This window comes from Columba livia, chromosome 7 (assembly GCF_036013475.1).
Source record: "Columba livia isolate bColLiv1 breed racing homer chromosome 7, bColLiv1.pat.W.v2, whole genome shotgun sequence".
In the NCBI taxonomy this organism is placed as follows: Eukaryota; Metazoa; Chordata; class Aves; order Columbiformes; family Columbidae; genus Columba; species Columba livia.
Genome location: NC_088608.1, coordinates 11,994,081 through 12,007,021, shown reverse-complemented (window position 1 = coordinate 12,007,021; position 12,941 = coordinate 11,994,081). Strand labels below are relative to the sequence as shown.

The 12,941-nt window shown below is 41.4% G+C and overlaps 1 protein-coding gene across 10 annotated transcripts in view; it reads right to left on the bottom strand.

Annotated features, from left to right (window-relative positions):
• SEMA5B (semaphorin 5B) overlaps positions 1–12,941 on the bottom strand; it is a 269,944-nt gene that overhangs the window by 94,243 nt on the left and 162,760 nt on the right. For all 10 annotated transcript variants that reach the window (XM_065070521.1, XM_065070522.1, XM_065070523.1 and 7 more), the window contains one exon: positions 9,259–9,304. In XM_065070521.1, the coding sequence (XP_064926593.1) occupies positions 9,259–9,304 (46 nt within the window). The remainder of the gene's footprint in view (positions 1–9,258; positions 9,305–12,941) is intronic.

The window sequence follows — 12,941 nt, the reverse complement described above, 5'->3', positions numbered from 1 at the left end:
GACACAGTCAAGTTTGTGACTGTTTACTCATCTGTCCTCTTAGCGCATGGATTGTGCTTTCCTTTCTCAGCCTGGGAAAGTCAGGTGAGACCCAGGAGGCCAAAGCTCTTTGGGGCTCTCCAAGGGATCAGGGAAGCGGTGTTGAGACAGGACTGATGTCCTGTGGGAGCGATGAGCAAACCGTTCCCATCTCTGCTCCACAGGTCTGGGTCTCTCGTCCCAGCTGTGTAGGGCACATCAGTGACTCTGCTGTGCAGCTCCAGGCTCAGATAATCCCCTCGTGTTAGCCATTCAGAACTCTTGTGTTTAAAAGAAGATGTAAAACACACATCAGCTAAACTCTTGCTAACAGAGCAAAGTAGGATTATCTATCTAGTGAAAAAACATACGCATTGACATGAAATGTATTTACTATAAAATAATTCTTTATTTTTTTCCTAAGACCTCAATAGTCAGTTTTAAAGGAAACATATAAGGTCATTCATGGGCCCTTTTAGAGAGGTGCAAATCAATAAATGGTGATTTTTCTTTTAATGCTCTCATTATAAATGACTGGATGCTATCAGGGTCAAACTTAATCCTGTGCAGTGAGCCAATGCAAGGGACGTGAATCATTTAGATCTCTTAAGCTCTGCTTTTAGAATAAAATATAGATATTTCTCTGAATTCTCAGTCTAAAAAACAAAACAAAACCAAACAAAAAAAGCACTACTGCTTCTTTTTTTTTTTTTTCAGTAATTGACCCAAATACTCCATTGTTCATCTTGTAAGATGCAATGCTTTGTGTTTTCAAGGACTACACTTCTGACTTCCCAGCATGTGCAGCTCACCTCCCATACCAGGGATGGGTCAGGGTGCTGGTTCCCAGGTAGGAATCATAGAATCATTTATGTTAGAAAAGACCTTTAAGATCATCAAGCCAAACCTTTACCTAGCACTGCCAAGTCCACCACTAAACCATCTCCCTAAGCACCACACCTATGTATCTTTTAAACCCTTCCAGGGGTGGTGACTCAACCACTTCCCTGGGCAGCATATTCCAGTGCCCAACAACCCTGAGGAGCACTTATTATTCACAGAATCATAGAATCATAGACTCATAATAATTTCGGTCGGAAGAGACCCTCACTTCACCCAGCACACAGCCCCGAGAAGCGGCAAAGGCAGCACTGGCAGCAGCAGGGTGCTTGGACCTCTCCCCTGGCTTCCCAGTGTGCAGCTCACACCTCCACAAAGCCGGGCTTACTGAACCAGGGGAGAACCTGTGGGACGTGTCACCTCCTCTTCAGGAGAGCATGAAGTGAGAGCTGAGTCCATGAACCCTGCGCTCGGCGTGTGAAACTCAATATGTTGCTGTTGCCACATGGACTGCTCTTAGCGGAGGTGCTGCATTGAACCCATCCTGCATTAGAGCCTTCACTGACACCTTCATCATTAGATGCATTCATCATTAGAGCCTTCATCAGGGCGCCCTAATTGGGACAGGAGCAATGAGGAAATGCTTTCTTGGCATTGTGGTAAGCCAGCATTTGCAGCTAGAGAATAAACCTCTATCATTTCTTAAAATACCCCAGATCCCTAAAGTAATAATAACAAAAACACAGCATATTTTTATATAAATCTCAGTTTATATAAATGTCAGTTTAGCTAAGGTGCAGCCTACAACAAGAGGCTGATTTGCCTCTTGGGAACATCTGCAGAGCTGGATTTGCTGACAGCAGCCATGGATGAACGTGTGTGTCAGGGCAGGGGACAGCCAGGGTGTAGGTACATGCGGATCCCTAACAGCCTCCTGGAGCTGGTGGAGTGGGAAGCAGCCCAGAGAGAGAAAGTGAAATAAACAGGCAAACCTAAATATATTTTTCAAATATACAGAAGCAACATTGATGATAAGAAATGAGGAGTTCAAGGGATTTTTTTTTTAATTTTTTCCCCTCTTCTTTCTAAAGGAGTTTAATGGTCCTGACTGTAAGTTACAAGGAATAAGAACATTAGTCTTCATTCCCTACACATAAAATGCCTGACAGGGTTTTATCAAATAAAGAGCCCAATATGCTACTGTTATCAGTAAGTGACTTCAGCACCTAATTAAATTCTCAGTTTCTGAATCCTGCTCATAATGTTTGCTGACAAAGACCAAAACCCCTGTAGTAATTTTGGCTTTCAGGTGAGGTGAGGCAGGGAAGAAGGGAATGACAACTAACAAATTACCCAAGAACACGGGCTGGCAATCCACACCTGACAGTCATCATGCAAACCTCCCTTCACCATGTGAGCATAACAGGGTAGCTCCCCCACAGATGTAAATCAGCTCCATGGCCTCCACTGGCTCTGAGAAGGCTGCCCTGCTTCATGCCGAGTATGAATCCAAACAGGTATAGCTCCAACATGCTACACAATCTTGTGTACGTGATCCTTCTGCCTATGGGTACATACATATGTATATATATAAATATATATGAAAAAAAAAAGTGAGAACTCCCTATACCACACCTAAACACTCACTTCAGAGGGAAATTAAGCAGATCACAACAGGCAATGTACTCTGAGCCAATTCAGCAAATCTACGAATGCACGTACTGAGACAATTCTCACTCGGTAGAGCATGCAGCATGTTCTTAACTCAGACAATTCCCAAAGGAAACCAGGCATTTATTTAAAGCTAAACCTGGGCTTAAAAGCTTTGCTGGCAAAAATGGACTCCCGAGCTGGGTTCTCTCAGACAAGGGGGATGTCGTGTTCAGAAATCACTTGATGCTACAGAGTGTGAGAAGAGATTTGCTTCCTCTGCTCTCTGGATTTCAGATGATTAACATCAGCACCAGGTTGGTTCCCAACAGCAGAGGCTGGAGCCTGTTAAAGTGCACAGGTCCCTGCAGCAAGGAGCTGGAGGACTGTGTCCTGGGAGGATGAAGTGTGGCCTTCAGATATGGTCACCTCCAGACTGACATGCCTTGGTTTCTTCCCCCATCTCCAACCCCAGGTAGAAATGTCTCTCATTGATAAATCCTGGGAAGGGAGACATGCACCTGAAAGCTGCAACTGAGCTCCTGATCGGTCATTTTAAGGAAGGGTGTATTTGGGGTGTAGATTTTATTTGGGGACCTGAAACCATAAGAATAAAAAGCTGATTTTGCCCAAAAGTTTGTTCAGCCAATATAAGCTTTATTCTGGAATAGCTTTAAACCTCTAGGCTGAGAGTGAGAGCTTTTAGGTGCAGCTTTGGAAGGTGATTTATGAATAGATTTATATGTTAATCTGTTAATAAAAAATGTAGCATACTGATAAAATATGTGACAATCATAACTCAGCTACGAGCCACATATTAAAGACTGCATCTGCTCTAGTAGAGGTTTTGATTATGTTTTTAAATGAAGGAACTGCATTGGCCTAAAAATAAAGAAATAAATGTTTTATCTAGAAATAGGTGCCAAATAATTCAAAGATCTATCTGGGAATCTGCAAGAAACAAATAATAAACTGCTTTTAAGAAAATTACTTCTGGAAAGTGAAGCTTATTCCTAAACGTTTCAAAATAGAGTTCCTGTCAGGCGGGTCAGAGGTACATAAAGATTGGCAAAGTATTCTCACTCCTTCCCAAAATTACTTCCCAAACTGGATTTTAAATTGGATGATAATCTCGACACTCCAACTAGATTGAAGAAATAAATATTTTCAGCAAAGCTGGGCCATGTGTTTGCACTGCATATGAATATCCAGTCGCCTCATGATTTTTGAAAAGGTATTTTGAAAAATGGGAACGGCTCTGGCTCGAGGATGTTTCTGCAAGTAAATCTGAAATACGATACTTCTTTTTATTGACAAAACTCACAGCACTTTGTAAAGGAGTGTTATATCCCTATTTCACAGGCCAGCAAACAGCAGGCAGATAAAACAGGCAGATCAACTTTCCCTCAGGTATCCACAGGCAGAGCCAGCAGTACCAATTTGGACCCTCCAAGCCCCATCTGGTGCCTGCGCAGCATCTCTTGGAGATGCAAGATTCATGTATTACCTGTAAGTTTTATGATTAATGCCAGGGCTTTGTGGACATATTCTGAATCCTTAAAATTTCCTAGTGAAGTATTTTCACCAAGTAAGATTACTTGAGTGACAATTTGTGCTATAAACTATATTACTCACTGCTTCCTATTGGGTTTGTTTATCATATTTTATTCAACTATGCAGAGAAAAACCAAGCTAAACTCTGCCACCTCTCCTCACACTTTTATGCACTTGCAGAGTGTGTTTCTCAACAGCACATGTAAATGTGGCACTACTGAGCCCTAAATAAATAGAAAATAATGCATTTAATGCTCAGTTTGATTCAAAGTGCAAAATATGAAACCTGTTCTATTTGTTGCTACATGACATACTGAGGACTGATAGGCAAGTTTTCTTATTATTAAGTATACTTTGTTGACAGGTACTGTTGATTTCCTGGTGATTGTGCCACAGAGTTCAAGATCCCTCCAGGGACTAGTGGGGAGGAAAGTGTGTCTTCAGGAGCAGCTGTGCAGTTCAAGAGCTCCATCTCTGTACCACGGATGTTTCTGCTTCTTAGATTGAGGGAAGAAAAACTGAAGTAAAACTGTCCTTACCCGGAATACACTGGATACGTAGATATGGTCCATCTACTACAGGACCATCCAGAAATGTTTTGTCCCTATTTCACGTTTGAAAAAATGCCTATACCAAAGCCCCACAATACCAGCAGAAATAAATTTATTTCAACAAACTTCAGCTCAAGCCTCAAGAGCTGATGCTGCCTAAGCACGTTGCTAACTTTAAGCTTGGGTTTAAGTCTAATGACTCCAGCAGGCCTGAGAAGTTCATCAAGTTTTGCCCTAGAGACTTGGTAACATTCTCCAAGGTGCCCACATGAATGTAGGTGCTCTTATTTATGAATTTGGAGCAAAATTTCAAAATCAAATAGAGTCATGAGTTTTGTAGCGTTTTCATGTTTTGCAGTGGGGTAACTGTAAATCTGCAATTGAAGATGCAGACTCTGGCAGCCCAGGTGGTTCTGGACAGTGCGTATCTCCACAGGCAACCCTACCAAACTCAGGGTTATGACTATTGGGAAGCAATACACTCTGTTTCTGAACCTAGTCCTCAATTATTTCATCCTCAGCAAAAAATATTAGATTGTTAATTAAAGTATATTTTAATCTCAACATTTTTGTGTCTTTCTTAACAGATTAAGTAACTTACGTCTTCCAAATAGTTTTGCAATAGGTTCACCCAATTATTCTTTCATATTCTGTTCAAATACGGTTTATTTTTAAGAAAGGCAATAAGTACAGACTCTTGAAGTACTTCAAATACTATTAACCTGATGTAACGTAATGGGTCAGCATACAAACTTCACAGGGCTGGTTAGAAACTTTTTCACAAGAGATCTTCCATTAAAACAAATAATTGAAATCTAAACATTTTATGAAATTCTGACAATATCTATTAAAATTATCAGATGAGAGTCCAGAAGGGAACCTTGGATCCCGAGGGAAATTTTTGTTCATAAACAGAAGGAAAAAAGATGGCCCAAACGAACCAGGTCAGTTGCTTGAGATGAGAGAAATACACATTCAAACCATTTCACTTGATGCTTGAGAAAACAGCTTGACCCAGAATATTTACATCCCAAGTAACCATGTGTCTACCTCCTTCTCTTTCAGATTTTACAAAGACATCAAAAAGTCTTGCTTTCATCTCAGTGCAAAAAAGGCTGGAAATTTTGGCATCTCAAAAAGGTTGGAAAAATAATTTCCCATTCAGTTCACCTGAGAACTCTGAGTTGCGGGTAAAATCAGGGTGAACAGGGGGTAGGTACTGCAGTGGGATTTCTGAAATGCCTGCCAAGCAGCCTGCTTTTAATGCACACCAGAGAATAGCATTCCTGGCTAAGAAGTCCTAATCAGCATTGTGCGTTTTTAAAAATTTCTTCAAAGGCTTATGATTTTAAAATGACCCTTCCACCTACTCTGTTAATTACAAACTCCAGTATAAAACTGACTTTTCTATGGCCTCACTGTGAAAGCTGCAGATTAGGAGCTAACCTTGTTTCAGACGCATGCATAAATTAAGCATGTGCTCCAAGTGCACATCATTTTTAAAATGTGTTCTATAAATTCTCTAATTCTTAGAACTTATAATGCATACAAGAGGACATTTAAAGATGGAGGTGAAACATGTTTCGGGGATTTTCTTTTAAAAAGCTGCCAAAAGACTTTGGGAACAGTATCCACTTTAAAGTTATATCTCTTGTCTGCTGCAAGAATTTGAATGCTACAGGCAAAAGTTTCCAAAATGAACAGGTGTTTTTGTATACCCCACCTGGGGCACCTCGAGATGCTGATTTTCAGAAATTCTTGAACAATGTGGCTCAATTTTGGCAAGAAAAACAGGTAGAAAAAAAATCACAAGTGATACTCAAAATATCTTGGCCTCTATTTCCTTCTGAATATTGACATTCAGCCAAAAATGTTTCTCACAAAAAAAATAACCGGCACCACCAGCACCGAAGTTTCTCATGCAACTGTAACTCATTTGACGAACGGTTTCTCAGGTCCCAAATGGAATTTCTGAAACACTTTTCCAAGACAAAGAGAGAGGAGGGAAAAATCTCAGAGACATTTGGTTCTGCAGAGCAGGAAAGGAGCTTGTTCTGCTTCAGTTTCCGCTCCACTCCACTCACTAGTTCTCTCTTGCTCATAATAGTTGCTTTTGCTTTTTTAAATGAAAGGCCTCTAGAGTCATTCTACAGGTAGAAGGAAAGAGTGCAGTCTTTAAAAAGTCCGGGAGCTGAAAAGGTTTCTAAAATCAGAGAGTGACAACATGGTTAACACTGGGTTTGTGATACACAATATTCATAAAGGAGATTATAATCCAGAAAAAGAAGAATGCATTCCCATTGGAGAGCAGTGAATAAAGTAGTGCTGTGACGAAAAAACATTATGGCCTGCTCAATGGCAGGAAATATTCATTTTCTAGTTAAAGAACAGATAACTGTCAAGGAAAATACGCATTAGGTAGAGTGAGCTAGTAAATCTACCCATTACAGAATGAGAGACTAAAGTACTGAATTTGCTGTGCTAGCAAGTGATGGTGTGGGGATATTGCTCCTGCAAGAAGCTGCTGCCACCCTTGCTGACAAGACAAATAGGAGTCATCTCCTTCAGAGGAACACCCTGGCCTCTCTTCTCCATGACAGCTGTGGGGCTGAAATGTGTCTTTTCCCCCCAGAGACACTGCAGCCTAGGGGTATAGCTGATTGCATAGGAACACTCAGTGAAAAACAGCTTTACACTTGGCCTAACCCTCCTGCAGAGAGGTATATTCCTCACACTGCCAGGCCTTGCCCCACAACCAAGGTATCCTCCTGTCTCTGCAGACTGTGCTCCTCATGTTCTTGCCTCGCCCGACGGAAGTACAACTGCAAGGGAGCAGACATCTGTCAACACAATCCTGCACCTTGAAGCAGATTTAGCACCGCTGGCAACCTGAAGAGTAAGTCCCATGAGCAGAAATAAATCAGACCACAATTTCAAGATGAAAAATATCCCCACATCAGGCCTGACAAGATCCACACTGTATTTTACAAGCAAAGAGCAGACACAAACCAACCCAAATTAGCATTGCAATTACTTCTTAAACTGCCGCCCCTGCAGAACTAGCTGCAAATTCCTTGCATTTCTTGTCTTGCTTTCTGATCTGATCTTTAAAATTATGCATGGAGAAGGGAAGGTGGAAGGGGGTGCCTCCAAGCTGCATCATGTGCTTTATGGCGACAAGCCAAGCAGCTACTTAGGCAACCATTAGGTCGGGAAACAATCGCTTCCATCATTCCCAACACGTGTGTCAACATAATTCCATGCTCTCTTTGTCATGCAAAAAGTTTTGGCAAAGTGACCGGATACACCCAGAAAGCAGGAGCAGACTAAGCTCATTATGTTAACCGGAGATCCCACAGCATCCTCCAGTGCAATAGAAGGAGACTTCCCATGTTTTGCAGTGTAGGAAAGGAAACTCGCGGCACTGAAAAGGGCCCAAGCAAAGTCTGGCTTCACAAGCGTGTGAGGGAGATTCACAATTGGGTTTCGTGGCAGGGGATCCCTCGTCTGACAAGCACAAGAGGCTGTGTCAGGCAGGGTGATAACGGGCATTTAGAAGGTATGACACCTCCCATAACTGCAGAGACCTCCCTCTCTCATGTGCTCACTGGAAGCTTTCCAGCTATGCCAGAATGCCTCCGCAAGGGGAAACTACTGCCAAAGGGGAGTATCAGCTTCGCTAACTCTTTATTGTTGTCATTGGTAACTCCGGACTTTGTTTTCCTTTTAAAGGAAGATTCAATGCACTCTTCAACCATTAAACCTCTTTTCTCCTATCCAGCCATACTTGTAACTATTACTAACAGCAAAAGGCTTGTGCACATCGGAATGCCTGGCAATACTGCTCCAATGGCTTCTTTGGTGGTCAGGTATAGGAGGAAGGTGCTTCAATCTGTCTGAAAAATGCTGGATACATCTTTGGTACTCTAGCAGCTGTAGAAGATGGTAAATATCCCAGAGTATAGGTATTTATTTGTTTAGAGATAGGCAGTTGTAGTTTTCACTAACAATTTTTGCTGCATCTTTCAATTCCAGAGTCAGTGCAGTGGGAGGAAAGTCCTAATACTGCTGGATATTTGCCAGCCCTTCAAACTTCAGCTGCTTTGCCTTCATTCTGCCACGGGTAACACACCTTTTTCAACCACTTTTGCCTCTTGAATGCTTGTAAGTCCAATCTTGGCTATAGTAATGCATTCAGCAAAACACAGCTCCTCAGCAATCCATGTTCACAAAGGCCAACAACAGCTAAAAATGAGGATGGACAAGAATAGTAAAAGCTTCTCCTACATGTTGCTGACATCTCCTCTAATGAAAGCCAAGGATTTCTCTTGATTGTTGTGTTTAAGCCTGTATCAGCCACACTACCTGCTTTGTTCCTTAACATGCCATATTTTTGGCAGATCCAGTTTCCACGCAAACACTGAAGAATCAACAGCAGAGAGTGTTATCCAAATGGACAAGCGTAGAAAAGCCCTTCCCCCAGAATTATCATTGGAATGGGAATCAGCATCTGCTTCTGACTTTGCTTCTCACTGCTCCATCTCTCTGGGCAAATTTACACTATACAGCCTTTTGAAAATCTATATCAAATATTACAGAACATTCATTAGCAGGTCAAACAAAACAGAGTAAAAAGTGAACATACCTGAATCAGAGAAACGTTGTGTAGACTAAGTCTGAAGAGGTAGTTCCTGCATGAACAAGCAGAAAAATTACAAACTGTTAGGCTATCAAAGAAGGGAAAAGCAAGTCATAGGCTTTGGTCATTCATTTCTGCAAACAAGATTTTCTTGGACTCCTCTCCACAGAATGCAAAAACAGTTATATGCCCCTTGTTCATTGGTGTCTTAGAGAACCTCATAATAATGTTCTGAGCAGGTCTGGAGCAAAATATTCCAGAATCCACAATGAAGAACCACAATTAAATCCCAGGAACACAGAGGCTGACTGCAAACCCTCAAAGGGCTTCTGTTGAAGTCCTGTATGGGCTGCACTCATGATTTTCTCTGCATTCTGAGAAAACTGGGATTGGACAGAAGCCAGCTGGAGCAGACCTGAGTCCTACAGTATTTTCCTCCCAAGCCTGTCCTTGTGGACTCTGTGGAAAAGAAGAAGAGGACTGATACTTCTCAGCAGAACCTCTCTGCACAGAAAACCAGCAGGGAAATCAAGACAGTGAATGCAGATACTCCCAATCCTCCTGTCATCACATCTCCACAGGCAAAGCAAGGGAATTCCTGACAGAAGTCACTGTAGCATGAGAAACCACACATCAGCTGAGCTCCTGTAACCCTCCTTCTGCATGTTCATATCCCATCACAAATAGAAGGGAACACCTATTTGCATAAACATCTATTAATGAAGCTTAGTTAACAGGATTTACTTCACATTTTTGCTTGCTAAGACAATGCAGTTACCAGGAATCAAGTGATATATTAAGCCATACAGACTTGATTGTGTGCTTGAGGGTTTTGGCCACTTCAGAATTTTGCATCCCATCTGTCAGGGGGTCTAAAGAGCTATGATCTTTTTTCAACATCCTTGTCACCACAAACTCCCAGAGAAGACACATTTATATTATATCAGGTGAACTGTGTTTTCAGAGGTGTCTATCTGAATTGTAGAAAGTGCAGCTTTGATCATATAGCGTCATCTGCTCTGGAAGTGTCAGTATACAGACATTCCCCTACCTAGTAGAAATGCAAGTTCCAGTTTTAGGTCAGTGAAGCCAGAGAAGTCACCAGAAAGCTCCTATACTGATGAGAAAGTCCCAAGGACTCTTCTGAAGAGCCTTGTTTAGGCTATGTAGTCAGCAGCACACGATGTCCAAGCAAAGAAAATAATTCAAACTTCAACATATGAGAAATTCATATTGGGCCACAATGACCACTACAAGGCTTGAGCAATTTTTCCTTCTTCTGTTATCTCTCTCTAGTGTATTGCCTAGGTCATAATCATAGAGTTGCCTGTGTATTTTGTCCCAGTTCTATAAATAAATCAGAAAGGTCTCAACTTCTGCTGACTGTCAATAAAGAAGAATGGGAATAAGGATGATAGGTGACTCAAGAATTCACACTCCTGTTTCCAATCTTCAGTTGATGGAGCTCTGATTTGCACCATCCTATCCTATTCTATACTGAGAGTGGTTACCTGGAGAAGAATGAAAGCCATTAGCAATATCTGAACAAAATACCTCATGTAAGTATGCAGAGAAGTATGCACACATACAACATCTCCATCTTCTCTCCTGGTCCTGTCACTGGAGATCCAGCAGTTCTTCAACAAGGTCTGAAACCCTATTCTGTCTCAAAGGGCTGCATACTTTCCCAAGTCATTTGTTATTAACTCTGTAGCTAATGCTAAAGAGTTAAATATTACGTCCTGGGGGTACACGCAGCAGACCAGAGGTACTAAGCTTACATACAGCTAACATTTCAAACTGGAAGTAAATTCTCATCCAGTGACTGATCTGACATAGCTCCCTTAGAAAAGCACATGCTACTCTCACCAAAATATTAATGCAATTCTAGGACATGAGATATCGCGGAATAAGCTTTCTCCTGGAGAAGTTAAGCATGTTCCTGGCCTCCGATCTTACAACACCCTAAGGAGAAAATCTCATAGCTAGAGACTTGAAGTTGCTATTCTGTTGTTAAGCATGCTATTTAAATGCATTGATTTCGGAAGCCTTATAATGCAGATTTCAGCTCCTTGTTTTAGTCTTGTAAAAAGCTGGACAGTTTGACTGAGTAATAAATTTTAATATTAGGTTTTTTTCTCTGATAGTGCTGCAGAGCAAATTCAACCAAAATATCTTTAATGGAAGAGACAAATCTAAAGGACATGATTTTCATTGCACTCAGCCCAAAGAGATGCAGATGGGAATAGTGTCCATTTAAATAAAGCCAGTGTCTGTCCTCCCAGTGACGGCTGTGTAGCAGCACCTGGACAAAGCATCAGTGGTGAGATCTCAGGTGTCTGATATCTATACCAGGCAGGAATGTAGTACTAACGTGAGTAGCACAATGATCTTCCAAAGCCTTCATACTAACCTCAGCTCTTTACGTCTGACCTTGTGGCTTTCCTGCAGAAATGGGGGTTTGCCTACGTTTTTCATCAGCTTGCCTCACCTGGTGTTTGCACAGCCACTGGCAGTTTCTTTTTGCTTATTTGATCCTTTTCACATCTCAGCAGCAGCAATATGAACACCAGTAGGCAGACCAGGCTATTGGAGACTCCTCCAGACTCTGGTTGACCTGCCCAGCTAGAACCAACTAATCCTTAATTAATAACATGCTCTTTTAACCATACTTCTTCTGTAAAGCTATACCAGGAGTAAAAAGCCAAGGGGAAGGAGCTGCTGAATAAGACAGTGCCATTTTTATGAATTGCATTTTAACTGCAATTTCAGTCCAAGAATGAGCAAAGTCTCCGAATGACAGTCATGGTTTATTGTACCTAGAATTGCCCCATTTGTGTCCTTTCTTCTGCTTGTGTTTGAAGTTATGTCTGTTTAACACCTTGCTGATGTATAATTTAAAGCAGCTGAAAGAGTATCTTTAAGACATATATGAGAACACTGAGATCTCTGCATGAATGGATGAGGTGCCTTCTTGGTGTGTTTTTTTCTTTTTTTCCTCCCATTTTGTCTTGTAAGTGAATGCTGGCTAATTCCTTTCTCTCTTAAATTAAACTCATCTGGACTAGGCTAGAAGAGTGATTGCCTGGTGCAACCAGCTATTCTAATAAGCTCCTTCTCCTGTTTAAAAAGCTGGTGTATGAATGTGAAGGGATAGGACAACCTTCTTACTCACTTTCTGTCCTAAATGGTCATGCAACGTCACTCCACAGTATTAAAACACAAGATTTATTTCATCCCAGAATTGGCTCATCTCAGTGTTCTGCATTTCAGCCATCTCCCAAGCAAGCAACTACACTCCTCCTAAGTACTCTGGGGCAAATGGTATTATATACATTAAAAGGTGCCTCAAACTGCTAATTATTATTACTACTAACATGAACATAAGTGTGTTTCTGAAAATGCCCGTGTTAAACAGTCATACCCCGAGAGTCTCGGCCAAGCATGTGGTTTGATCATGTTAAGACACAGGATGGGTTGATGGTGGTTCCTCTGGAGACTGACTCATAGCAGATGCCTATTTAAACAACCTGAGAATGGACCTTCTCTCTGTCACCTCTGATTGCAGGGTTATATTATTGCCCAGCTCAGATATGTGAAGTTAGCTGCTGTAAAGACCTTCCTGCTCTATACAACCTGGTTTTGAAAAATTTGTCATCTAAATATATACAAAAGATTGAAAAAGAGAC